The sequence below is a fragment of the Leuciscus leuciscus genome, assembly GCF_965113295.1.
Source record: "Leuciscus leuciscus genome assembly, chromosome: 3".
In the NCBI taxonomy this organism is placed as follows: Eukaryota; Metazoa; Chordata; class Actinopteri; order Cypriniformes; family Leuciscidae; genus Leuciscus; species Leuciscus leuciscus.
The window spans coordinates 16,542,201-16,568,249 of record NC_138727.1 but is presented as its reverse complement, the minus strand read 5'-3'; the positions used below and the strand labels follow the sequence as shown (position 1 = coordinate 16,568,249).

At 38.6% G+C, this 26,049-nt stretch overlaps 2 protein-coding genes and 1 long non-coding RNA gene across 3 annotated transcripts in view; all 3 read left to right on the top strand.

Annotated features, from left to right (window-relative positions):
• Positions 1-352: 352 nt before the first annotated feature.
• LOC309493613 overlaps positions 353-26,049 on the top strand; it is a 52,814-nt gene continuing 27,117 nt past the window's right edge. Inside the window, exons 1-3 of the long non-coding RNA XR_014204014.1 lie at positions 353-397; positions 493-745; positions 981-1,207. This is a non-coding gene — a long non-coding RNA (uncharacterized lncRNA). The remainder of the gene's footprint in view (positions 398-492; positions 746-980; positions 1,208-26,049) is intronic.
• Positions 3,951-4,657, top strand: LOC309494670 (uncharacterized protein; the record flags this gene model as incomplete). The annotated part of the gene is made up of 2 exons (XM_082164085.1): positions 3,951-4,405; positions 4,495-4,657. Exons 1-2 carry the CDS (start codon positions 3,972-3,974, stop codon positions 4,655-4,657), a joined length of 597 nt encoding a protein of 198 aa, XP_082020211.1. The 5' UTR covers positions 3,951-3,971.
• On the top strand, positions 9,856-14,455 carry LOC309493609 (serine/threonine-protein kinase pim-3-like). Its single transcript, XM_082162746.1, has 8 exons — positions 9,856-10,243; positions 10,500-10,645; positions 11,873-12,213; positions 12,336-12,386; positions 12,477-12,855; positions 13,046-13,222; positions 13,476-13,567; positions 13,695-14,455. The coding sequence occupies exons 3-8, from the start codon at positions 12,058-12,060 to the stop codon at positions 13,704-13,706; spliced, it is 867 nt and encodes a 288-aa protein (XP_082018872.1). The 5' UTR covers positions 9,856-10,243; positions 10,500-10,645; positions 11,873-12,057; the 3' UTR covers positions 13,707-14,455.

Here is a 26,049-nt window from a genome sequence, read left to right as displayed (position 1 = left end):
GAGGTGACCAAGGGAGGGGTCATTCTGCCTTTGTACCGCTGTGCACGTGGCACAACGTCCCTGGAGTCGTCCCACCTGCACCTGAATCGCTTCGTACCAGATTTGCATTACACAAAAATAATGTGCATTGTTTGTGTGTGCACACTCAAGTGTTTTTCTTGGTGATCACTTCTGCCTTTGTTTTTAGGTACAAGTGCAAGTGCCTTGCACTTTCAAGTGTACCTGCTCGAAGAGCTGGTGCAGTGGAACGAAGCACGTGGAGTCGCTGCTGTTGAAGGTGGCAGCAGGGAAAACATTTGCTACGGCGGCCAGATGCTGCTGTACCTGAACGTCCTGAGCGAACAGCTTCTGGGCTTCAGGATGGTTTAGGACTATACCAGCCTGGATGAATACACAGGTATTGTGGTCATGCACATGCTACTTATGGGTAGCAGCTGTATTTCACCCATGTGTTGTTAAAACATCTGCATTATGCACTCTGTTTTTCTATAGGAGAGCTCATTGGTGTGGAAAACCTGTATTTCAAATCCAGTAGAGCTCTTGAGGTAGACTTTGCCGATCCTGACACCCCAGATAGGGGTTTGAGGATTTGAGCTTCGATGTTCCTGGTGAATTTATGGAGCTCCCCTGAAATCCCCTGCAGCCCAGTCACCAACATACGGCAGCCCTACAACCTCCTGGTCTGTCATCATCCGAGATAGGTCCAGCAGAGTCTTCCTTGCCTGAGACAGCCACTCAGAGCCAGGTAAATAAATACCCATTAGCAATCAATGAGGTTTTATGGGGTGATCATTTTGATATTTCATTTAAGGGGTTATTTTTCAATAATGAATGGCTAGCTGTAGATCATTTTGCATATTTCACTGCTACATACCAAATAAATAACCTTATGGACATGAAATATTATGTTACTTTGATATTGGAGAATGATATGCCTGTGATAATATAGATGTGTAATAATTTCTTCTTTTGATGCCCAGGTGGAGAGTGTGGGACCAGATGGCCAAGCTGGATATCGTCAAGCTATCAGGACTTTGTCACACAGGACAAGGTAGATGAGATTGTTGCTCTGTGGGACAGCCTATCAGAGCATGTCAAGGGCCCTCTCATCTACCCGCCTCACCACCATGACAAGAGTGCTGAAGGGTAGGTTTAAGGTCAGCCTCTCTGCAACCAGTGTGACCCCAGGCATCGAAAGTCTGAAGCGGTACGTTTCCAAATTAACCCATTATTTTGGAGCATTCGTATGTTTCAAGACAGTATTTCATTGCATAGTTTTCTTGCAGATTATGTCTTTTCTTTGCACTTTAAGTTACTTAGATAAAAATAAATTCAAGAGATTTTTTTTTTTAAGCAACACCAAAGATTCTTTTGTACCTTAAAATAATTTTTCCAAAATCGTTTCAGTGTTTCGTCAACTCGTAACAGGGTAAACGGCACTTCTGCATTTGCTTTGCGACCCTCTATCGGCTATAACCGCACTATGCAAGTTTGCCAGATCGGGTAGCGGACCTGTAGTTCGAATGAGACATAAGAAACTTCAAATTTGACTTGCTTTACGGCAAGCGTTAATAGCCAATAGGTGGAGCCTATATAAAAAATAGCCCTTTCTGATGTCGCAGTACATCATACTTTCATAAAATCATTAAAATATTAAGTCTAATTTCAATATTACAGTTTACAATTTACATTTATTTAATACACTTATTTAACAATATAATTTAAATGTTGTATATATTTTTAGATTAATATGTTCTAATGATACTGTGACAATAGCACATGGCTACTTAACATGAATGCCTCAGGAAGCACATGGCTACTTAATATGCAAGTCTCAAACACCCTGCCAAATCCACCCCCAGATTATGCCAAATTCAGCAATTTCTCTCATTTAAGCAGTACAAGCATCCCACAACCCCACAGATGACCCCATTGGGGTTTGGGGAGCATTACCCCTAGAGTTCAGGGTCACTGTGTGCTCCCTGTGGCTCTGGGGGGCAAAGGGGGCCCACAGAGAAGATCCATCAGGTTCTGCCAACCGCCCAGCTCAAAAACGACCACTGTGTGCTCCCTGGTTGGAGGACAAATTATGTTTTATTAACAAGGTTCGGGAGGAACACGATCTAATCATAGATATCATATAATAAAGGCTAGATGTCTCATCCGCGCTGCTGGCCAATGGAGGTCGATGTCAGCACACGGCGGCCATCTTGCCACAGGGAGCTCGCTCACTCGTAACATTGTGTTAATGGTGCATGTACTTTTTAAATAACCATAACTTGCTCAATTTTCTACCGATTTTCAAACGGTTTAGTTTGTTATAAACGTCAGAGATGTAGTTATGACACTGCATACTTATCAATAAATATAATATAATATATTTAAACATGTTCAAGCATCCAGAATTATAGCCACGTTAATAACGTTTGTAAGAAACCAAACCGTTTGTAAATCTGTCAAGATTTCAGCGAGATAAGGGGATTTGTGTTCGTGCTGATCACTCACCTTACTTCAGATACCACAGAGCTCGCCAGAAAGCTTCCCTGTGACAAGATGGCCACCGGTGTGATGCCGTTCAAGACTCCGCCTTAAGACATCTAGGGCCCTATCTTGCACCCAGCGCAATTGACTTTGTATAGCGACGCATATATCATTCCTATTTTGCACCCGCGCACAGCATACTTTTCCCTCCACAGACGCACGTCGGTTAACTAAGAAATACACTTGCGCTCCCGGGGGCGGTTCAGCGCAAAGAGGAGGCGTGTTCCGGCGCAAACGTTCCCTCATGCTATTTTGCACGTTTAGAAAACAATTCCGCCACTAACCGAAAAAATCTAGTTTAAAGTCAGTGGCGCGTTGCGCATGTTATTCATATGCTATTTTAAGGGCGCATGCTTGGCCATAATCAATGTAGCGTCTGTGTAGCATAATCAAACACAGCCACGTCCAAGTGTTTCGCAGTAGCCAATGCGACATCTAGTGTATATATACCCGCCCGCGCTCTCAGATCATTTGGACGCAGCTGTGTTCAAGAGGTAAAAACAATATAAATACTGTTCGTTTTCTCACACAAACCGCTCGTTTCGTGTCTTGGGCCATCAATGTGTACTTACGATGGGGAATTGTTTAATTTGGACGATGGGGAATTGTTTTAATTTGGACTCTGTGCATGCTCTTTGAGACAGTGACCATAGACCTGCATTATATGACTGACAGACAAGAACGGTTTGACCTAAAAATATCTAAATTGAAACTACTGCGGAAAAAAAGACACCTACATCTTGGATGCCCTTGAGGTAAGCTAAAACATACCAAAATTTTATTTCAAAGTGAACTATCCCTTTAAGCGTAGAGATGCTGAGAAGTTGCGCCCAAATATTCCAGAAACAGCACCTCCAGACACAAGGCTTACTTATTTTTTGCTTATTGGATTTTTTTGTTTTTATATCTTGTAATTAATGCTCTTCATTCTAATATTCACAGCAGTCACTTCTAGGAGGAGCCATCGGATTCTGATTTGCTTGCTGCAGCTGCACACATACAGTAGATGTTATAGGTGAGAATGACATTTACATGAATGGGTTTACATTTGTGGTTTCATTTTCAGAATACTTACATTGTTTAACATGTTGTGTGATTCTGTATTATTAGTCTTCAGATGATGGTTTTGGAATCAATAAGGTAGGAGGTGTATTACACCTTCTGATCATGCCAGCCCAATAACCTGGCTTTTTTTTTTACCTCTCTTTTCTGCTTTTTATTTATTTATTTATTTATTTATTTATGTTTTATTCCATGGCAACTCCATTTATACTTTTTTCTACCACCACAATTTTTCCTCTCAACTTTGAGCATCTAACTTTTTCACTCAAAGCTGTGTTTGTCACAGAGATTAAATATAAGCCCTCAGAGATTAAATATTCACACAATTTTTTCTCCCACAACTACTGCTGCCTGAAGGTTGGAAGCAGATGCTCCCAACAGAGCAGCACTTGTGGGTCAGCAAGGCTCTCTTTACCAGGGACAAGTCTGGGAGGTTGGCGCTGACGAAAAGTCTGCGCCTGTGGTGGTCTCCCCCTGGACCCTGCCCTCTGTACACTCAGCCTCCTTCCAAACCTGATGGCTTCTTCCACAGCAGGCTGTGCCTCTGGGTTCCTTACCGCATGTGGGCATTCAGGCTGCTGTGCTCCCAACCCAACTGCCATCGCCTTGGCATCCAGCTTACTGCTTGCGGCATGTACAAGACCGTCCGAAGGGTCTTGGACATAAATGGCTGGTACTTTATAACAACCGAGTACCTGGAGTGCCGGTCCTGTAAGAAGAAGCTGGCAGCCTGGTCACGAGACATCCTGGAACAGTTGGATCCCAGCCACCGCGATCAATTTCCTGCGGTCCTTACCAACAGGTATGAGTTTTTTTTTATCTCTTTACATAATACACACTTACACATGTAATGGTCTGACAATGTGCTTTGGTCCTTTTTACTCGATAAAGGTTGTCCTGTGACAGGGAGGTTGTGAGACTGATGCGGGGGCGCACGCTGGGAAACAGTGCGACAGCTCTTTACAGGCACCTGTGCATCAGGCATAAGGAGCATTGGCTGGGCCAGTCTCTCCATGCTCTCCACCTCTCCATGCTCAGGAAGTCTGTGACCTAGGACACTGATCCCGGCCGTCTCGTTGCCCCACTGCCACAGATGGTGCCTGTGCCTTGTCCAGCTTGGCTGTTGTCAGTATATGCCAAAGATGTGCTGACACGCCTTCCTGAACTTAAGGCCCAGGTCACCTCTGTGTATGGCTCCATCCTGAAGATGGACTCCATCAAAAAGGTAAAGCCTGATTTAGTCACATTTGGTGTTATTTTTCATTGTAAAATAAAAAGGTCTTGTTTCTTTGATATTAATACTTCTTATCATCCACTTTAGGTCACCAAGAAGCTAGCTGGTGATGCTGCTGGCACCGCTGCATGGGTGACCGATGTGGGGAACGAAATAGGGCACGTTCTGATGTGTGTCCTCACGGAAGGAGAGGGAAAAGGCCTGCTCCCTATGTGTTCTGGGATCGTGTATCGTTACTGCCGAACTGGAGAAGCTCCTCCCCAAGTCCTTTATGTGGACCGGTACTGCTGCTCTGCAGGTGGTAAAGGCAAGGCGGCAGCGATGTTTAGTGAGTGGGACCAGCTGGTGGTCAGGCTCGACATGTGGCATTTTATGCGGCGGATCGCAGTCGGGGTAACCACAGACAGCCATCCGCTTTACGGCCCCTTCATGGGACGGCTCTCGGCCTGCATCTTTGAGTGGGATGCTGGTGATGTTGAGAAGCTGAAGGAGGCATGCGGCTGAAATCCCACCGCTAAAGAGCTGGCAAGACACTGTCGCGCCGCACCCGTGGAGCCCAGGATTATAGTAGGCTAATGAAGCCTAGTAGGCTACAACTGACTCCCATAGTTTACAGCATTAGTTAAGAGATTTGTTTTTATTTCAGACATGAACTTTAAAAAAAACTTTATAAATTCAATTTTATATATTTAAAAAACTAAATTGAAGGAAAATAAATCATTACCCATTACCCTAGATTTCAGGGCCACAGGGGGGCAAGGAGAAGATCCATCAGGTTCCTAAATCTTTCCTTGAGTGCACTCTTCTCTCACCCCCCAAAAATACACAGACATTTCAATGTCAAAATTAAATTAAATAAAAAAACAAAATTAAATAAATAAACAAAGTGTCTTTTCTCTCAAAATATCACAGCTGTTTAAATGAATAAGACCTCAATATCAATCAAATTTGGCTATGGGTAATCATACACCATCAAGAGTTCAATGTTCTACAAAGTACTGATCAGTTTCTTCTCAGTCCTCGTATTTGTCAAGTTAATGCTGAGAGGGAACTTAATAGTTCTCTAGATAGTGAATGTCTTATTTGAAGCAAGACTGGTGAATTAAAGAAAGGATATTATCCTCTTCTTTATGATTTGTTGTCCTCCTTTCTCTGTAGCAGATTTGGGTGGCTCGCCATCAAACGTGAAGTTTCACAGGATGTCACAGAAGATCACAGGAGTATCACAATCCGTAGAACCAAGAAAAAAAAAGAGAAATAGAAACACAAAGAAAAAAAACCTGGCCTGATCACAGACCAGAGCATTCATTTAGTGAATTCAACATCAAAGATCGAAATAATCAAAATAAACAATTTACATTTACATTTGGCAGACGCTTTTATCCAAAGCGACTTACATTGCATTATCCTATACATTTATACATAGGTATGTGCAGTCCCCTGGGATTGAACCCACGCTCTTACCACTGAGCTACAGGAAAGCATGGAAACAATTAAACATACAAAGAAATATATATAATACTCTTTTACCTCTAAAACAATCGTTTTTTCTCTCTCACACAGGCGCATGTGACCAACAATGGCCTTTATATGTATACATTAAACAAGGAATAAACACGCGGTTCACTATGACAACACTTATAATCATTTAGATTGAAATATTCAAATTAAACAATGGAACATAGCAATATTTTTTTTTTCACAAGAAATTATATATTAATCATTCACCTCTATATTCATCTTTTTTCCTTTAACACAGGCGCGTCTCACAGGCACGCATGGCCAACAATGGCGTCGGTGAACCCACGCGGTTCACTTTAACCCCGGAGTAAAATGTGACTCAACAATATTCAATCAGCTTCTCAATACACTTCATGGTACAAAATAAATCAATTTAACTCATTTCTACTTTTCAGAGGTTTTCTTTTGACTATATTCCTTTAACTTAGATCGCAAAGATCAGATTCAGCTCACGTCTTTTCTCCTCTATCATGCTCAGCTCTCTCTCCTCGTTACGCAGGCGCGTGATGACGGAGCGCTCTCATTGGTCAATCACCAATTAACTAAATAACTTAAAACTTCGACTTTTTTTTCTTAAATCACTTTTATACTTCACTTTTCAACCTAAAATAAGGTGGAAAATAAGATGTTAATAAATTGTGAATAAATTAAACTTAATTCCCTTTTATTTAACCGGGGTTAGTCATTGTTGAGCAGAGATACAGGACGCCAATTGTCAATTAAAGTAAATTTTTCTTGGGTTTCGGGATTAAAGTAATTAAACCTTCAGTGAGAGTTGGGAGGAGAGTCTCATTCTGTATGCTTTCTTCAAAGACCTTAAGTAAAAAAAAGGTGATAATTCTTTAGAAAACTGTTTGTAGAACTCTGCGATAAGCCCGTCAGTTCCGGGTGATTTACTGTTTTTAAGTTCTATAATTGAGTTATTAACTTCTAATAAAGGAATTTCACTATCGCAGAGGTTTCTATCATTACCCAAAATAGTCTTGCAATTTTTAACAGATTCAAGAAAAGTACATGCCTCTTCAGAATCATTTTGATGGTAAAGATTACAGTAAAAGTCAGCACAGAAATGTGCAATTTCTTGAGGGTTATTAGTCACTGTCCCATTTTTACATTTTACATTTACATTTATTCATTTAGCTGACGCTTCTATCCAAAGCGACTTACAATTGCTATATATGTCAGAGGTCGCACGCCTCTGGAGCAACTAGGGGTTAAGTGTCTTGCTCAGGGACACATTGGTGTCTCACAGTGGATTCGAACCCGGGTCTCTCACACCAAAGGCATGTGTCTTATCCATTGCGCCACTACCACCCCTTTCAATCAGTCCCATCAATATTTAAAGATTCAATTAATGAGGTTTTTAAACAACTCTTTTCTAATCTGAAAAATATTTGCTGTGTTACATTCTCCTTCCTCTATCCATTTTTTGTCTAGATCTTATATAAGCACCCTGTGCTAAGTGTACAGCTCATTTAATTTACATTGCAGTTCAGCATACTCAAGCTTATCAGATTCAGAAAGCAGCTCTGGGGGTTTAGAAGAAAGTATTGCAATTTTAGACACCACCTTATTTTCTTCTGCTCTTTTAAGTTTGGCTAAGTTACTACCAAATTTTCTGTAATATTTACTGATTTCAAACTTCAACAGCTCCCACTGGCAACAATATGAATCTAACGCTAATGCTCTTTTCCAATATGGCTCAATCAATAATGTAATATTCTTTTTAACATCTTTATACAGGAGAAGAGAATTGTTCAGTTTCCAATAAGGAGGAGTTGATCTGAAATCAAGGGATGCTGAGAGACTAACCTTAAGAGAGACAGCACTGTGGTCTGTAAGAGGCGTGGCGTGAATGCTGACTGATTTACAACTGTTTGCTAGGTTTTGGGAAATAAGCCAATAATCTATTCGAGACTGCTTAGAGTGGTCCTTGCTGCTCCAGGTATAGAGTCTCAGCTGTGGATATGTTTCTCTCCATATGTCAACAACATTAAATCGCATCATCTTACAGAAGCAGCTCTGGAAGGAAACCTATCCAAATCACCATTTAATACCATATTAAAATCCCCACCCAAAATAATACCAGCATTGGGGTATTTATTTATCCAGTACTGTATATTATCGCTAATCATATCAATTAAGGTGGTATTTTCCTTAGAAGGATTATACCCATACACATTTCAAAGAACTGTGGTGGTTTGGCCAAGTAAAACCACTAACAAAAGAAATGACCCTTGGGGTCACTGACAAGGTGTAGTATTTCACCAGCAAACTTATTTTTCAAAATGGCAACACCTGCTGATTGCTCTGTACCGTGAGACATCCAGATATCATTGCCCCACTGGGACCTCCAAAATGTAGCATCATCCTGCGTGGAATGGGTTTCTTGAAAAACACAAAAATCAAATCCTTGGTTTTTAACAAACAAAAAAAGGGCTTTGCGTTTCACATTGTTTCTTACGCCCCTGGCATTAAGTGAAATGAACGATATCGACATTAATAAATGAACAACAGAGAACAATTATGAACAACAGTGGCGTGCACAGACCTCCTCAGGGGCAGGGGCGGAAGGACCAAAAAGGGCACACACAAAAAAAGAGAGTTCCTTGTTTTTTTGTTTTGTTTTTATCCTTTATTTCCTTGGCATTCTAAAGACGTTGATACAATTAGAATGCATAATGCATAGAATGCAAGCCCCTGCCCCTTTTGTCTCAAAATGTATTGTGCCCCTCTCTGATAATTGTAAATAATAATAATTAACTCATTAGACAATTCTAGAAAATAACTTTTTGCACTATATTACATATTCATTATATGTACATTTCTTTTTCTGTATATCTGAATAAATAGAACAATCTAAAAGTTTTTATATCAACCATTTAAAACAAAGTTAGCATTATTACTGAATTATTATTAACTGTGATCTTAAAGTATTTGCTATTATGTGGCTCCCTCTGGTGAACAACATTAGTATTCATCTCTGAATCGAATTGACATAAATGTCTGATACTTTTTTTTGAACGATTCACTGATTCATGGTACCTTATTTCATGCTTTAACAGTTGAATTTTAAACTTCCATTTTGTAGCTAAGCAGTAATGATACATTATTATATCACTTGTTAAATGGTTACATTCAGAGCATGAACAGATTCGGTTTGTTTGCAGATTCGATGTGCGCTCACGCGCTCTGCTCACGCAGGCGACTTCAGGTGCGCGTGCCTGCATATGAGTGCTTCGAATTTTAGTTGCTATGGCGACGCGTGCTATGAAATTCTGACTGCAAATACTTTGATCGCTATCATTGTTGAGAGACGAGGCGAATTCAGAGACTCTTGCTGAATATTATCTGTGCTGATCGATCTTGAGATTTTGAAGCTGTTCGGAGGATTTCAGAGAGGAGACTTCTATTCTAGAAGGAGATCTATCATCTAACGTTACATCGTTTTCTTTTTTTAAAGTTCATATTATTTCTGAGGACTTTTTAATTGTATTGTTCTTTTCTTATTTCAGAGGGAGTTTGGAGTTTTATTTTATTTATTTATTTATTGTTTGGGGGGAGGGGTATTTCTGAGGAGCATTGTATTTTATTTTATTGTATTTTGTATTGTATTTGTATTGTTTTGTATTGCAGTTTGAACTTGAAGGAGGATGCAAGGCCCGACCCGGACACACCCCGAGCTTATTCCTGGACATTTAACGTTAACACCTCTGTCTTTTGAGTTTGTTTCTGTGTCCAGAATATCCAGCACCCATGCCGCTGAATACCATCAACCCGTTAGTCCTGGTGAGGAAAATGAGATGCCAATGAGAAAGAGGAGGAGGATGGAGGTCATCATCTCAGACCAGAATACTGCACCGAGAAAGGAGAGGAGAGCTGAGGGTAAGTCAAATGATCATTGGAGAATATCACTGGAGTGTCATTAATTACCAGATATGACCACACCATATTATATCAAAATACAACTGAAGTTTGATCAAGCCAATAATCAGATACAATTTTTTATGAATATTTAAACAAGGATTGTTTAAAAAATAAAACATTTTAACAGAAGAATAGCCATAATATGAGTATCCAATGTTTAATTATTATAATTATTTGTTTGAAACGTGCTTTTGTTCGATATTCCCTGCTTTAGATCCAAATCGTCTACAGTCCAGTGCCTGTGCTGCGGAGGATCATCGTCTTCAGGAACCTCTATCCTGTGGTGTTGAAGACCAGCAGGTTCAAACCCCTCCAGCTCCAGTCCACCACAGTCCAGCACCTTTCCGGAAATGGTCTGAGGTATTGGCCCTAATAAGCTACAAATGAATTTGAATATATATGAATATTTGGAAGATTTTGACACCTTTTTGTGCCGTTGTTTTAAATGTTCTTTGTTTATTGTGATATGGGAAGAAAATCAAGGTCAAATCTCTTCTATGTGATCTATGTGTATCATCAGCCTGTTAGTGAGGAAAGTGCTAGTCAGGAGAGGAAGAGGAAGAAGAGTAGTTCTGTAGATCTGCTCTCTCTTCACTGGAGTTCTGGAGAGCATCTCTCTCTTCACTGGAGTTCTGTAGATCTGCTCTCTCTTCACTGGAGTTCTGGAGAGCATCTCTCTCTTCACTGGAGTGGCTCAGGTCAGGGTCAGAAAGTGGAGGATCAGACCACTGCAACCGTTAGTGAGAGACACGCTGAGGGTAAATCCAATGATCAGTTGAGAATGTGTAAATGCTCTGTTTATTAGTGCTCTGTACATCATAAAGTCTACATCATTTTCAGCTAGATATGAGTATCCATTAATGGAAACGTGTCATTCATGGGAACTTAATTAATTAAGGGAATTTTTCTGTTCCCTTGGATGAAGTGCCATTAATTACCATAGTTACAAATTCACACCTATATCAAAATCCAAAAGTTTGATCAAAGTTATGATTTTTTTCCAGGACATGTCTTAAATATTTAAACAGAACTTTTATTTTTTTAATAACATCATATCTGAAGAATCACCATAATATGACTATGCAGTGTTTAATTAATTAATTTAATTTAATTATTTATTTATTTAATTGATTAACTTTATTAATTTATTCTGTATCATCAATTTTAAGGCCAGACAAGTAGTTTGCTGAGGATTGGTTTGTAAAGATGGACTGACTACACGCCTGCGCACATATATATTCAAACGCGCATACCTATAGACTAAACTCGTAATACGCCATCAGCGTTCTCACAGGTTCGCGTTTTTAAAGTTTGCGCAGAGAGAACTTAAGAGTTTTCTGTTAAAACGGTGTCGTGTTAGCGGCCCCTAAGTTAATGACTAAATTAATGATCGTTGCGACGAAAGTGAATCAATCAAAACTAACTTTAGCTGGACAATAACTTTATTCTAGAGCTGCTATAAAGCCAAAACAATCTCTGCTATTTTAATTTCCTATAATCACTGTAAAGCTACATTGTTAAAAGCGCTATATAAATGAAGGTGACTTGACTTGAAACTTGCTTTTGTTTGATATTCCTTGCTTTTAGATCAAAACTGTCTACAGTCCAGTGCCTGTGCTGCAGAGGATCATGGTCTTCAGGAAGCTATATCCGGTGGTCTTGAAGATCAGCAGGTTCAAACCCATCCAGCTCCAGTCCATCACAGTCCAGTCAGCCCAGCACCAGGTCACAACAACAGAGTGGACGTGACAACTGAGGGTGAGTTTACGGCCATGACCTCAAGCATTAAACTCACTGCTTTCCATGCAACTAAAATGAATCATCTTTTTGCAGACAACATTTTGAGCCGGTATGAAATCGGCAGAATGCTCGGTGAGGGATCATTCGGCTCTGTTTATGAAGGAAAACGCTTGGAGGATGGCCTTGAGGTATCGTCATTTTCTTACAATATTTAGCCAACAAATTATTTTGTCTCACTATTTTTCCACTATTTACTGCATTTGACATGTTAGAAATGTAACAAAGTTTTTTTTTTTTTTTGGTTGATCAGGTGGCAGTGAAAATTGCCAGAAAGCCGGAGAACATGAAATACATCTACATTGTAAGTAGGATACACTCACTATGTTGTTTTCAAATTAAAATATGTAAACATAATGACAACCCCTTCATATAACAATGATCTTTCTTCCAGCCTGGTCATCCCGCACAAGTCCCATTAGAGGTTGGCCTATCAATCCTTGCTTATAGGGGCCCCAAAGTTAAAGAGATCATTGAGCTGCTGGACTGGCAGGACCAGCCTGACCAATATATCATGGTCTTGGAGCGTCCCTCACCCTGTGAAGATCTGTTTGATTTTTTGAATCATCATGATGGCAGCCTAAATGAGGACACAGCGCGGTTTATCATGGCGCAGGCAACAACGGCTGCTCATATGTGCTGTCGCCGTGGAGTGTTTCACCGTGATGTTAAGCTGGAGAACCTGCTGATCAACACAGAAACTCTTGAGGTCAAACTGATCGACTTCGGGTGCGGAGATCTCCTGCAGGAATCTGGCTATGAAAGATTCTGTGGTATGCATTATGAATCAAACCTGTAGTTTGGGACTTAAGTTCTAGTGACTAGTTCAATAGGTATCGTATAAACCATAACTCACATTTGAGGCAGCATTTTTTTTTTATTAAAAACACCAGATGTTTTTACCACATGCTATGGTATTTCATGCTATGGTACTTACCCATCAGACAAATCTTTTTTCTGCAGGCACTCTAGACTACTCCCCACCTGAGTACTATACAGAGGGCAAGTACCACGGGAGACCAGCTACTGTGTGGTCTCTGGGAGTGCTCTTGTTCCTGTTGGTGTGTGGACGCTATCCAGAACCAAGAGACAGGCAAATGATTGATGAAGACACCTGGTCTGAGCCTGGCTTGTCTAACGGTAAGATGGTTTTCATCACAACAAAGAAGACCAACTGTAATTTAAATCATACAAAACAAAGAAATTACGAAAAAGTAACACCTGAGCCAAGTGCCTGTATAAAAGATAGATACTGTATTGGATAATACAAGCATTTTTTTCTGATTTTCTGACCGTACTTTATAGGATAGTCGAATCTTACAGCTTAATACAAAAACAGCAGGTTTGTAAAGTTTAAGGTAATAATCTGACTCACTTCTATCGTTCTGCACAGAATGCTGCCTCCTGATTCGATCCCTCCTGAAGGAAAGCCCAAGACAACGGATTGATTTGAGGAAAATCCTTCGACATGAATGGTTTAAGCAGGTAATGAGCCTAAGATCAGCTACAAATGATTTTGAAGATTATATTCACTTTTCATTTGAAATATTTTAAAAATGTTTTCTTCTAATTGTGATCTATGACTGTAAACTTTTTTGTTTGTTTGTTTCAGGTCACAGAATAAGACATGAAGAGGAATGTCAGAGCTGCATGTCATGTCAGAATTCCTCTCCCAGAAGTTCCTGTGAAAGCTGCTTCTCCAAAGGATCCTGCACTGGATGTCACAGAATTTCCAGTCTTTGGCTGCTTCCTCCTTCCGCTTTGTATCTAACAACATAGTGGTATCTAACCACTACACCCAGATAGTGTCTGGCTCCTTGTTTTGAGGAAGTCATATTTTCATCTAGCAGTATTTGGTGACCACACATGAAAATGCAATGTAGATAGTGTAAATTATATCACAAATCTGTTATTTGTTCCCGATCAAATTTTGACGGAGGGCAAAGTTAAGTTTTATAACTTTATATTTTTATTTAACCTTTGTACTTTGACTGAATTGTTGGCTTGTCCCTGAATTGTTGGAACCCAGTGTGCCTGTATCTTTCTCTATTGCTGTTCTATTACGTGATAGAAAGTCTAAGGCCTTCAATAGCCGTACAGCAAACCCAACTAATCTGGTGCCTATTACACGTCAAACTAAGATTGCTGTGGGGACAAAAAGTAAGACTGTTAAGTTAGCACTTTTAAGCATCCGCTCACTTAAAAATAAATCACTTCTAGTCAACGACTTAACCACAAACAACCTGGATTTGTAGCTGCTCTTTTTAAAGCTGTCTATCAATGTAAGCAAATATCATTTGGGAATTATCCATCTTTCGAATATCTGGCTATTGTGTTAAAAGGTGCTCCACGCATTTTACTTATCATTATTTACAGGCCTCCAAAATACTCTCCAGCCTTTGCTGAGGACTTTACTGAACTGTTATCAACAATTACCTCAGAGTTTGGCTGTTTTGCTATTGCTGGAGTTTTTAAAGGTCCCATGACATTAAAATGTCACTTTATGAGTTTTTTTTTAACATTAATATGAGTTCCCCTAGCCTGCCTATGGTCCCCCAGTGGCTAGAGATTTTGATAGGTGTAAACCAGGCCCTGGGTATTTTTGAGAAAATGAAAGCTCAGACGGGCGAATCTAGAATCTTTCCTTTATGTCGTCATAAGGGGAAAAGTCACCTCCCCTTTCTCTTCTTTGCCCGCAAAGAGAATTTGGCCCTGGCCATCAGAAAATGAGCTGCGTGAGCGTGATATTGTTTTTTCCTCGAGAGACATCATGGCTTGCAAACGAGCGAAGCATGGCAGTTGCTCAGCGTTTGGATGTACAAATGAACACAAAAGTATTTTTTTAGTTCCTTCATCCGAGCCTCTGAGGAACCAGAGGGTTATGTGAATTTCTGATGTGTAATTGTTCAAGTTCAGACAGATAATCTTTCTCTCAAAATCGTTCAATACTGTTTATGCATCAGTAAATCAAGCCAGTGACTAAAATATCAACTTCACCTCATTTCTCTTGGTAGGATGAAAATAATCTTATTTAAACTGTGATTAAAATATATACAGAAAGCGATCAAAGAACAATCCCTTTCCAATCGCCCAAGCTTGTCAATCACACAGCGTGAGTCAAGTCAAGTCAAGTCAAGTTTATTTGTATAGCGCTTTTCACAATACAGATTGTATCAAAGCAGCTTCACAGTATTAAATTAAAATAATACAACAAAGTTTGTTTCAAGAGGAATTTATTGATTGATAAAATTAAATTAAATATCCCCAACTGAGCAAGCCAAAGGCAACAGTGGCAAGGAACCGAAAAACTTCATCAAGTGACCTAATGGTGTCCTAAAACTCCATCAGGTGACCTAATGGAGAAAAAAAAACCTTGGGAGAACCCAGGCTCAGTCGGGGGCCAGTTCTCCTCTGGCATTTATGAGCTAGAGGCCGGATTGTAGTTTGAACTGTAGGATTATATGAATGCCTGGCTGAAGAGATGCGACTTTAATCTAGTTTTAAACTGGGAGAGCGAGTCTGAGCAACGAACAGTATCAGGAAGACTATTCCAGAGTTTATCTGGACACTTGCCAAAACTCGTTATGAAATCAATGACGCCGTTACGCTGCACAACGAAGCTCTTACTGTACTTACCTCATGTTTGCATTGGTGAAATCATTAGTGAGGGTGCAGAAACTGTCCATTGTTTATTTCTAAAGAAACACGACAATGTATAAAAGGCTCCATTACCTTGGATCTTACGTTATGGCCCCGTAGAAGCAGTTTGTTGTAAAAATAGGCTAACGATTGCGTCATAACCACGCGACTCTTTGGAAATTACCGTATAGACAGGAGGAGAAGCTCGCAGTCAATCGGGGGGACGTGGAGGCATAAAGTCCGATAAAGTCAAGGGAGAAGCCCATAGAGAGTCATAAAGTTGCTCCTGCTCCTAGCTCATGGACAGCTCGTACTTACAAGACTTGCAACTGTCAGACAGGTTGCTCACGTCACATCTACGTCATCAAGCTCAGTTTGAGTCTGCGCAGTACGCTCAGCCATCAGGAAGTGAGTGCTTCCAGAGAATGTCTAATAGGAAGAGAATTGGCACTCTCTGCTTACTTCCGGTTTCTGGACTGGCTGCAGTAACACGTCTCTGTCCATGCGGGGGCGCTCGCAGGCGAGTGCAGAATGAATGGAGGTCTATGGCGAAAAACCCTCAAAATCCACTTTTCTCAGGATATAATTTTTTGTCTAGTAATTTTAATGTTGTATTCGAAAGGAGATGCAAAGAAATTACACATTGCTGGGTGTTAGATTTTTTAGAGTCACTTATTTGGTTTAAAAAGTCTTTTAAAATGTCAATGACGTCAGAACGCTGACGTCATTAGCAGAATGCTAGCGTGTTATGGGCAACAACAACTCAAACTGTAAGAAATCGAAAAGAAATAAGTACTCGTTCATTCAACTTTCGACCTATAACCCATGTTGAACTTGCAAAACCTATAATAAAATCTGAGATTTCTCAACGGCAATCGGGTGAAAGAGACACATTTAGCCGTCTAGCCCCATAGACTCTCATTCAGTCTGCACTCGCCCGCGATCACCTCCAGTGGAATTCTAATGGAACTGCAACCAAGATCGATACAATGGGGCTAATAGGAAGTGCCAAGGCTCTCCGTAGACGGGCTCTGGTGCTTCTAATTTGCTTAACTTTTCTCCGTTGAAATCTATGGGGTCGCTTTGTCCATTTCTTTTACCGTCTATGCATGTAGCAGAGTCACTTGCACCGGCTTTGTTTTTTAGTTTTCCTTTGCCTTTCCCACTACCTTTAGCTTTCCCTCGCACATCCGTCGCATCAACTGATCTCTGACTCTGCTCACGGACAAAATTATGTAGCCTACGCTGTAAACATTGCCTTACATTATTAATCTCGTTCAATATACAGAATAACGATAGCACTGATACTTTACTAACATTAGTTTGCATTCGTTTGGGATAGCTGATATTAGCAATGAAATGGTACCAAAATAACGAAAACATAAAACTATTATTCATTTTACATAGAGGTCATAACCTACATGTTAACTGACTAAATAACTAATTGCACTTTGTAATAGTTTTCTAAAGTAACTTCATCACTTGAAGGAACACTCATGTGCTGCGTTCCAGTCCACTTTAAGACACGCACTTGCGAACTTCCCTAAGCACGTCCCCTCGGGGGAATCCCTGCCGCCATTTTGAAGTGCGTTCCACTTCGTGAAGTGGACGAGGGAAAGTTTATATGGACAGACCCTCGTTTCCTCGATTTTGACCGAGGGAGCGAGTCTACTTCAAATGTACACTTCAGGCACCTATATGTCCCACAATGCAGTACGATTGTCACGTCACCACAGATCTCGTCTAATCACCACCACAACAGTCAACTCTATGATATATTAATGATTTTTTTTTTTTTTTTTAAAACAACCCAAACACACATATAAACATTTGGATGCTGCATTAAAAGACGAAGTCGAACTGGAAGCCATGTTAATCTTGGAATAATACGGCCACCGTAGGAGTTAAAACGCCCTCGGAATTGAAAGAAACAGAAACTAATGTTCACTGGGTAGTCATATACAAAGCTAGATCTGTGTCTGTCAAGAAGAGATGCTTAAATGAGAACACTAGTGTACTATTTATGAAGGCTATATCTTTAACACCAAGCATATCTGCTGATTGGTACAGATTACTAATCTGGTGGGCTCAGATAATCCACGGTACTATATGAAAATCCACAGAAGAATACTGACCGTCATGGGGAAATCTCAGTCAAAATAAGATACACCAGTGTTTATTTACTATTTTAATTCATTTTACTCGAATTCATTTTATCTCTTTTAATTTCTTTTATGACTGTTTTAATTTCCACTGCTTTTATTTTGTGTCTATTTTCTATGCAAAGCGCTATAAATTGCTATAGTGTGATTATTATAATTCCTTTCTATGTAAAGCTTTTGAATAACTGTTTAAATTTTCCTTGATTTTATTTTGTGATTATTTTTATTCCTCTCTATGTGAAGCACTTTGAATTGCCACAGTGTATGAAATGTGTTATATAAATAAACTTGCCTTGCCATTCTACAAACTTTGTATTCTTGTATAATTAACTATTATTGTTCAATAAATAATATTTTATATAAACCATATTGGCGTACCTGATTTTGAGAAATGGTATGTGTGTTAGACCGCTTAACATTGTGATTGCTATCAGGATATGAGGAGACATTCAACCAGCATAATAAAAAAAATGTTTGTAGACAATCACCTATTGCACCTCAGCATTTTCCAAACACTCTTATCTTTATATGTTAAAAATTCTGTATTCTTCAGGAGGGGCAGGTCCTCTATCCACCTTATTTTTATTTCTTTTTAATGCCAAGGTATCAAAAATACAAGTAGCCTACATAGCAAAAATGTTACATACAATTAAATGATAATAAAATCCATAATTTATACATGGGCCTATATATACATAGAAAAACCGAACAGAAAACTTTAATGAAATAAATTAAAAAGTTGAAACAAGGTTATTGGCTTAAGAGCTTTATGATTCTTGGATGATGAGATATTTTGGATGTACTGTTGGACCTCTCCTAAAAACAATGAGTAAAGGATTTTGAAGTGAGAATTTACAAGGAGCAATAACAGATTAATAATAAAGTATTCATTAATTGTAGCTTTTTGTATATTAAAGAAGCAAAACATTACATCCTTAAAAAACAAAGAGAAACCAGGAAGCACATTGCAGTTGATAAAATGAGAAAATTCGTCCCAAAATAGTTGTTTGAGAGGACAATCCCAGAAGATATGAGGAGCAGTTTCATCAGGGACACCACAGAAAGAACAACTTGTGTCTATATCTGACTTAAACCTTTTCAAAAAAGGGTAAGATTTGTGTAATAATCTGAATGAAATTTCTCTAACCTTGTTAGTTATTATGTATTTCAAAGGCAGAGTCCATACTTTTTTCCAATCAATATGGTCAACCAAATTCATCCAATATGACGCCACATTTGGAATTGTTACAAGGTCCTTTTGAAAGAGAGATCTAATTCTATAATAATACGTGATGAAGGATGTGACAAAAAGCACAGTTTTCCTACTGGGAGTTCAAATGGGTCTAAAGAAATAGGTAAAGTGTTAGTGTCACGTTACGCTAAATAGAACCCAAGCGCAGACAGTAACTTTCACAAAACACGGTTTATTTACAACTAGAAACAAAGACCCACGATGGGGCAAACAAACAATAACTAGACTTGACAATAAACCGGAACTGGAACTTTCACAGACAGACCACAATACTCACAGAACTGAATGTTAACAAGACGAACCAGCACTGAGGAACAAACACCGGGAGCTTACATAGAACACATAATTACAAGGTACAGGTGACACTGATGACATCAATACTAACGAGGGAACAAGGAACGTGGTAAGGACACATGATCACAATCACAGGTGACACTAATACAACATTAACAACATGGAAAGGAAACAAAACACAAGACAATGCAAACACATAGTCAAAACAACCAACCATGTGTTTGCACACAAAACAAGAGACAAATACATGACAGTTAGATGATCTAAAAGACTTTCTTAGAAGCATAAACAACTCCTTAGGAACAGCTTCCATTATGGAAAATTCCTTGGGAGTTACTGGGAAATTTAATTTACATAAAAATTCTTCATAATTTAAAGTAACACCTTCTGAATTTAACAACTGAGAAACAGTAAAAATGTGTTTCTCAAACAAACCAATTACTAAACAAAGAATTATTCTTATATGCAATTTCCCGGTTGTTCCAAATAAAGTACCGGAGAGGGGAAAAGTTGTGCTTAAAAATGAAAGACCACGCAAGTAATGCTTGCTTATGGAACTTAGATAAGTTGTAAGGGATTCTAGCAATATTATAATTACAGATCAATAGGAACGGAGACCACCTAATTTGGAAAAGAAGTAATTAGGGATAAAATCCCAAATTGAATTTGGATTACACAAAAACGGTCTAATCGAATTCATTTTGAAAGTGTTGTTCAGAGATGAGAAATCAAGAAAATTTATTTGAACATAATGTACTTCTTAACATAATGTATTTTGTTTTGCCAAATGCAACCATGCATTGCATCTTCTTTGGGCTTTTATTATAACAGGGTCAAAGTTCAATGTACTATTATCTACTATCTTGATTTTTAGTGATCACGATGCCTAAATATGTAACTTTAGATCTAACTGGAATATTATAGAAAGAGGGTGCAGTGCAATCTTTAATAGACATTAAGTCACATTTATTTATGTTTAAATTAAGTCCTGAAGCTTTAGAGAACAGTTTTATATAATCAATTACTATAGGGATTTGGGAAGCATCTCTTAAAAATAAGGTATAGTGTCATCTGCTAATTGGCTAATATAATAATTTCTCGATCTGCTATATACGGATACCCTAAATACTGCTTTCACAGATAAACGTGGAGAGTTGCTGCACACAAAGTAGAAATAAATAGGGAGAAATGGGACACCCTTTGTCTGACTCCTCTAGATAAACTAAACCTCGGGGAAGTGCCATTCTTTAATTTAATCCAACAGCTTCTATTATTGTAAAGGGTTTTAATAACTTCGCAAAACATATCTCCAAAACCAAATCTATGTAATGACTTCATAATAAATTGTGCTCTAAAGAATCAAACGGCTTATAGAAATCTAAAAAAATAATCGAATAAATCAAGAACCAATCTTATATTATTAACTATTTGTTTTTTATTCATAAAACCAGACTGTCTCTCATCTATTACAGAACTACTAGTTCATAGTATGAGTCTCATAGCCGATTTTAGTCTTTTAGCAAATATTAGAGCTATGTAACAGGCGTCTACAGAATTTGATAATTAATTATTAAATGAATTGCTGTAGGTACAAATAGATTTAGCAGAGGATTTAAAGTTCGTAAAGGAAGTAGCGGGTTGTGTTGAGAAACAACAGACAGACAAGAGTTAGATTTGAACTGGAATGTAATTTGATATAAAGTGAAAAAATGTTCAACCATGAACATTTTTCCTCGAGTGCACTCTTCTCTCACTCCAAAAAAATACACAGACCGGTCATTTCAATGTCAAAATGAAATGAAATAAAAAACAAAAATAAATAAATAAACGAAGTGTCTTTTCTCTAAAAATATCACAGCTGTTTAAATGAATAAGGACCTCAATATCAATCAAATTTGTCTCTGGGTAACCATAACGTTACACCATCAAGAGTTCTGCAAAGTACTGATCAGTTTCTTCTCAGTCCTCGTATTTGTCAAGTCAATCCTGAAAGGGAACTTAATAGTTTTTTCTCTCTCACACAGGCGCATGTGACCAACAATAATGGTGAACTAAATTGAACAAGGAATAGAGACAGCGCGCAACGCGTCATAATCTGAAGACCACGCCCACCGGGGCGGGGGAACAGTGCAACCGTGAACCGTCTCCATTGACTTTGCATTGCGAGAGGCTGTCTCCTTGTCATTTCGTGCTTCTAACAAAAGACAGAATAATGCCTAAAAGCTGCTATGTGACAAGGTGTACAGCAAACAAGCTAAGAAACCCAGAAATAAGTTTTCATAAGCTGTCGACCCCAAAACATGAGCGTTTGAGGCAGGGCCGCGGGAAGTGGGGGTGCTTTTCACAGAATTGTAAATATGCAACGCATATGTTTGTTCATTAAAATGTATAAATTTTTAGCATTTAGTCATTTATTTGTAATAAACACTTTAAGTGGGCTATTAAAAAATTGTTATTTATATGTTAAATTATCTTTTTAAAACATAAGCGCAGAGTGTTACGTAGGCTAATATTGTGTGTGTGTCGAAAGAATTTGCCCGCAGCTGCTCAAAAAAAAAAAAAAAACCTTCAAAAACCCCACTGTCAGTGTTTTGTAAGGAACAGGCAAATATGTAAAATATAGCAGGACACATTTTAATTGTTTACTAATAAAACAGTTATTTTTTATGTCAGTGTCGGCTAGACAGATGAAGTTGACGACTCGCGATCTTCGCAGCGCCAGAGAGAAATGCACATTTCATACGAATTACATAAGCAGCGCAGTCTGTTTTCTTTCGTTTTGAATTGTTCTGCTTAAAAGTAGACATTTCAAGCTATCCAAATGTCTCAGGTCTGTGAGGCAATAGGCTACCTTATAGGCCTACGCTGAGTTTCATTATGAGACGAGCTCCAGGTTCGCCAGCGCCTCCGTATCCTGATTATTTATTTTCTAATAGCCTATATTTAGGCTACTTCTTATTAAATCCAGACAATTTGTTGATGAAACATCGATTAAAATTAAGATACAATTAATAGGCTACAAAACGAAATTAAATTTAAAGACAGGCTTTGTGCTTTCAGTTTGAGGTCTCTGTGAAAGTTTTAAAACATTATTTTAGTGCCGCTTTAGAGCGCTCACGTCCGTAACGGAGAACTGTCTGTAACATTTTTTTATTTATTTCTTGTGAAATAAATTTCTAAAAAAATGCGACTTAGTCCAGTGCGACTTAGGCTATAGATGTTTTTTTCTTCCCCGTGGCGCATTTTGTGACTGATATGCGACTCCGGAGCAATAAAATAAAAGGGACTCCGGAATAAAAGCAGAATCAATAAAGTAAAAAATGTGATGTGCAGTCAGGTTTGAGTGTAACGGTCACCAGCTGGAGTGCCCTTGAGAACCACCAGAGGGCACTCCACACCAGACTCTCCTATTCACTCACTAACTACATTTCCCATAACTCACTGCCCGGACTCATCGTCTCTGATTGCATTCACCTGTGTCTCTTCACCTGTGTCTCATCACCCTGTTAGTCTCAACCTATTTATACCATGTTCACTCATTCACACACTGCGAAGTTTTGTTTGTGTTACACTGCATCTCTGAGCGTTTTTCCCTGGTTTTCTTGTTTCTTGGTTTTTTGGATATCTTGCCTTGTTCCCTGGATTACTCTCTTGCCTCTGGTCCCTGCCTGTTTTGTTGGTTTGTTTATTTATTTGTTTGTTTGGACTGCTTACCTGTGTTTCGACCATTGCCTGTTTATTGGATTTCGTCTTTGGATTACCCCTCATTAAAGCTGCATTTGGATCTCTACCTTCGTGTCTCGGAGCAGTTCGTAACATTGAGTGTGTGCGCGTTTTTTGAGGAGTTTTACTACACCTTTTTTTTTCTTAAATCACTTTTATACTTCACTTTTCAACCTTTATTAGGGAAATAAGATGTTAATAAATTGTGAATAAATTAAACTTAATTCCCTTTTATTTAACCGGGTTTAATCATTGTTGAGCAGAGATACAGGACGCCAATTGTCAGTTAAAAGTAAATCGTTCTCTTGGGTTTCGGGATTAAAGTAATTAAACCTTCAGTGAGAGTTGGGGGGAGAGTCTCATTCTGTATGCTTTCTTCAAAGACCTTAAGTAAAAAAGGTGATCATTCTTTAGAAAACTGTTTGTAGAACTCGATAAGCCCGCAGGTTCCGGGTGATTTATTGTTTTTAAGTTCTATAATTGAGTTATTAACTTCTAATAAAGTAATTTCACTATCGCAGAGGTTTCTATCATTACCCAAAATAGTCGTGCAATTTTGAACAGATTTAAGAAAAGTAGCCTACAAGCTGCCTCTTCAGAATAATTTTGATGCTAAAGATTACAGTAAAAGTCAGCACAGAAATGTGCAATTTCTTGAGGGTTATTAGTCACTGTCCCATCAATATTTAAAGATTCAATTAATGAGGTTTTTAAACAACTCTTTTCTAATCTGAAAAATATTTGCTGTGTTACATTCTCCTTCCTCTGTCCATTTTTGTCTAGATCTTATATAAGCACCCTGTGCTCTATAAGTGTACAGCTCATCTAATTTACATTGCAGTTCAGCATACTCAAGCTTATCAGATTCAGAAAGCAGCTCTGGGGGTTTAGAAGAAAAAGTATTGCAATTTTAGACACCACCTTATTTTCTTCTGCTCTTTTAAGTTTGGCTAAGTTACTAGCAAATTTTCCGAAATATTTACCGATTTCAAACTTCAACAGCTCCCACTGGCAACAATATGAATCTAACGCTAATTCTCATTTCCAATATGGCTCAATCAATAATGTAATATTCTTTTTAACATCTTTATACAGGAGAAGAGAATTGTTCAGTTTCCAATAAGAAAGAGTTGATCTGAAATCAAGGGATGCTGAGAGACTAACCTTAAGAGAGACAGCACTGTGGTCTGTAAGAGGCGTGGCGTGAATGCTGACTGATTTACAACTGTTTGCTAGGTTTTGGGAAATAAGCCAATAATCTATTCGAGACTGCTTAGAGTGGTCCTTGCTGCTCCAGGTATAGAGTCTCAGCTGTGGATATGTTTCTCTCCATATGTCAACAACATTAAATCTCATCATAAATGCATCCATAATTGGACTTACAGAAGCAGCTCTGGAAGGAAACCTATCTAAATCACTATTTAACCATATTATAATCCCCACCCAAAATAATACCAGCATTGGGGTATTTATTTATCCAGTACTGTATATTATCGCTAATCATATCAATTAAGGTGGTATTTTCCTTAGAAGGATTATACCCATACACATTTAAAAGAACTGTGGTGGTCTAGCCAAGTAAAACCACTAACAAAAGAAATGACCCTTGGGGTCACTGACAAGGTGTAGTATTTCACCAGCAAACTTATTTTTCGAAATGGCGACACCAATCGCTCTGTACCGTGAGACATCCAGATATCATTGCCCCACTGGGACCTCCAAAATGTAGCATCATCCTGCGTGGAATGGGTTTCTTGAAAAACACAAAAATCAAATCCGTGGTTTTTAACAAACAAAAAAGGGCTTTGCGTTTCACATTGTTTCACAAAGACGTTGATTAGAATGCATAATGCATAGAATGCAAGCCCCTGCCCCCTTTTGTCTCAAAATGTATTGTGCCCCTCTCTGATAATTGTAAAAAAATTATAATGAACTCATTAGACAATTAGAAAAAATAACTCTAGAAAATAACTTTTTGCACTATATTACATGTTCATTATATGTACATTTCTTTTTCTGTATATCTGAATAAATCGAAAAATCTAAACGTTTTTATATCAACCATTTAAAACAAAGTTAGTATTATAACTTAATTAATATTAACGTGATCTTAAAGTATTTGTTATCCCTGTGGCTCCCTCTGGTGGACAACATTAGTATTCATCGCTGAATCGAATTGACATAAATGTCTGATACTTTTTTGTATTTGCAAATACTTTGTTCGCTGTCTGCTGGTTGAGAAGCGAATTCAGAGACTTTTGCCGAATCTTTCTGTGCTGATCTTGCGATTTTGAAGCTGTTTGGAGGATTTCAGAGAGGAGACTTGTATTCTTGAAGGAGATCGGATATATCATCTAACGTTACATCGTTTTATACGTTTTTTTAAAGTTCACATTATTTCTGAGGACTCGTTAACGTTAATTGTATTGTTCTTTTCTTATTTTAGAGGGAGTTTGGAGTTTGTTTATTTATTTATTTGTTGCGGGGAGGGGTATTTCTGAGGAGCATAGTATTTTATTGTATTGTATTGCATTTTGTATTGTATTTGTATTGTTTTGATTGCAGTTTGAAGGAGGATGCAAGGCCCGACCCGGACACACACCGAGATTATTCCTGGACATTTAACACCTCTGTTTTGTGAGTTTGTTTCTGTGTCCAGATTATCCAGCACCGAAATTGAGATGCCGATGAGAAAGAGGAGGAGGATGGATAGTTCTGTGAAGCTTCGTTGGAGCGGCATCATCTCAGACCAGAATAACGTTACTGCACCGATAGATGAGAGAAGAGCTGAGGGTAAGTCAAATGACCATTGGAGAATATCACTGGAGTGTCATTAATGACCAGATATGACCACACCATATTATATCAAAACACAACTGAAGTTTGATCAAGCCAAT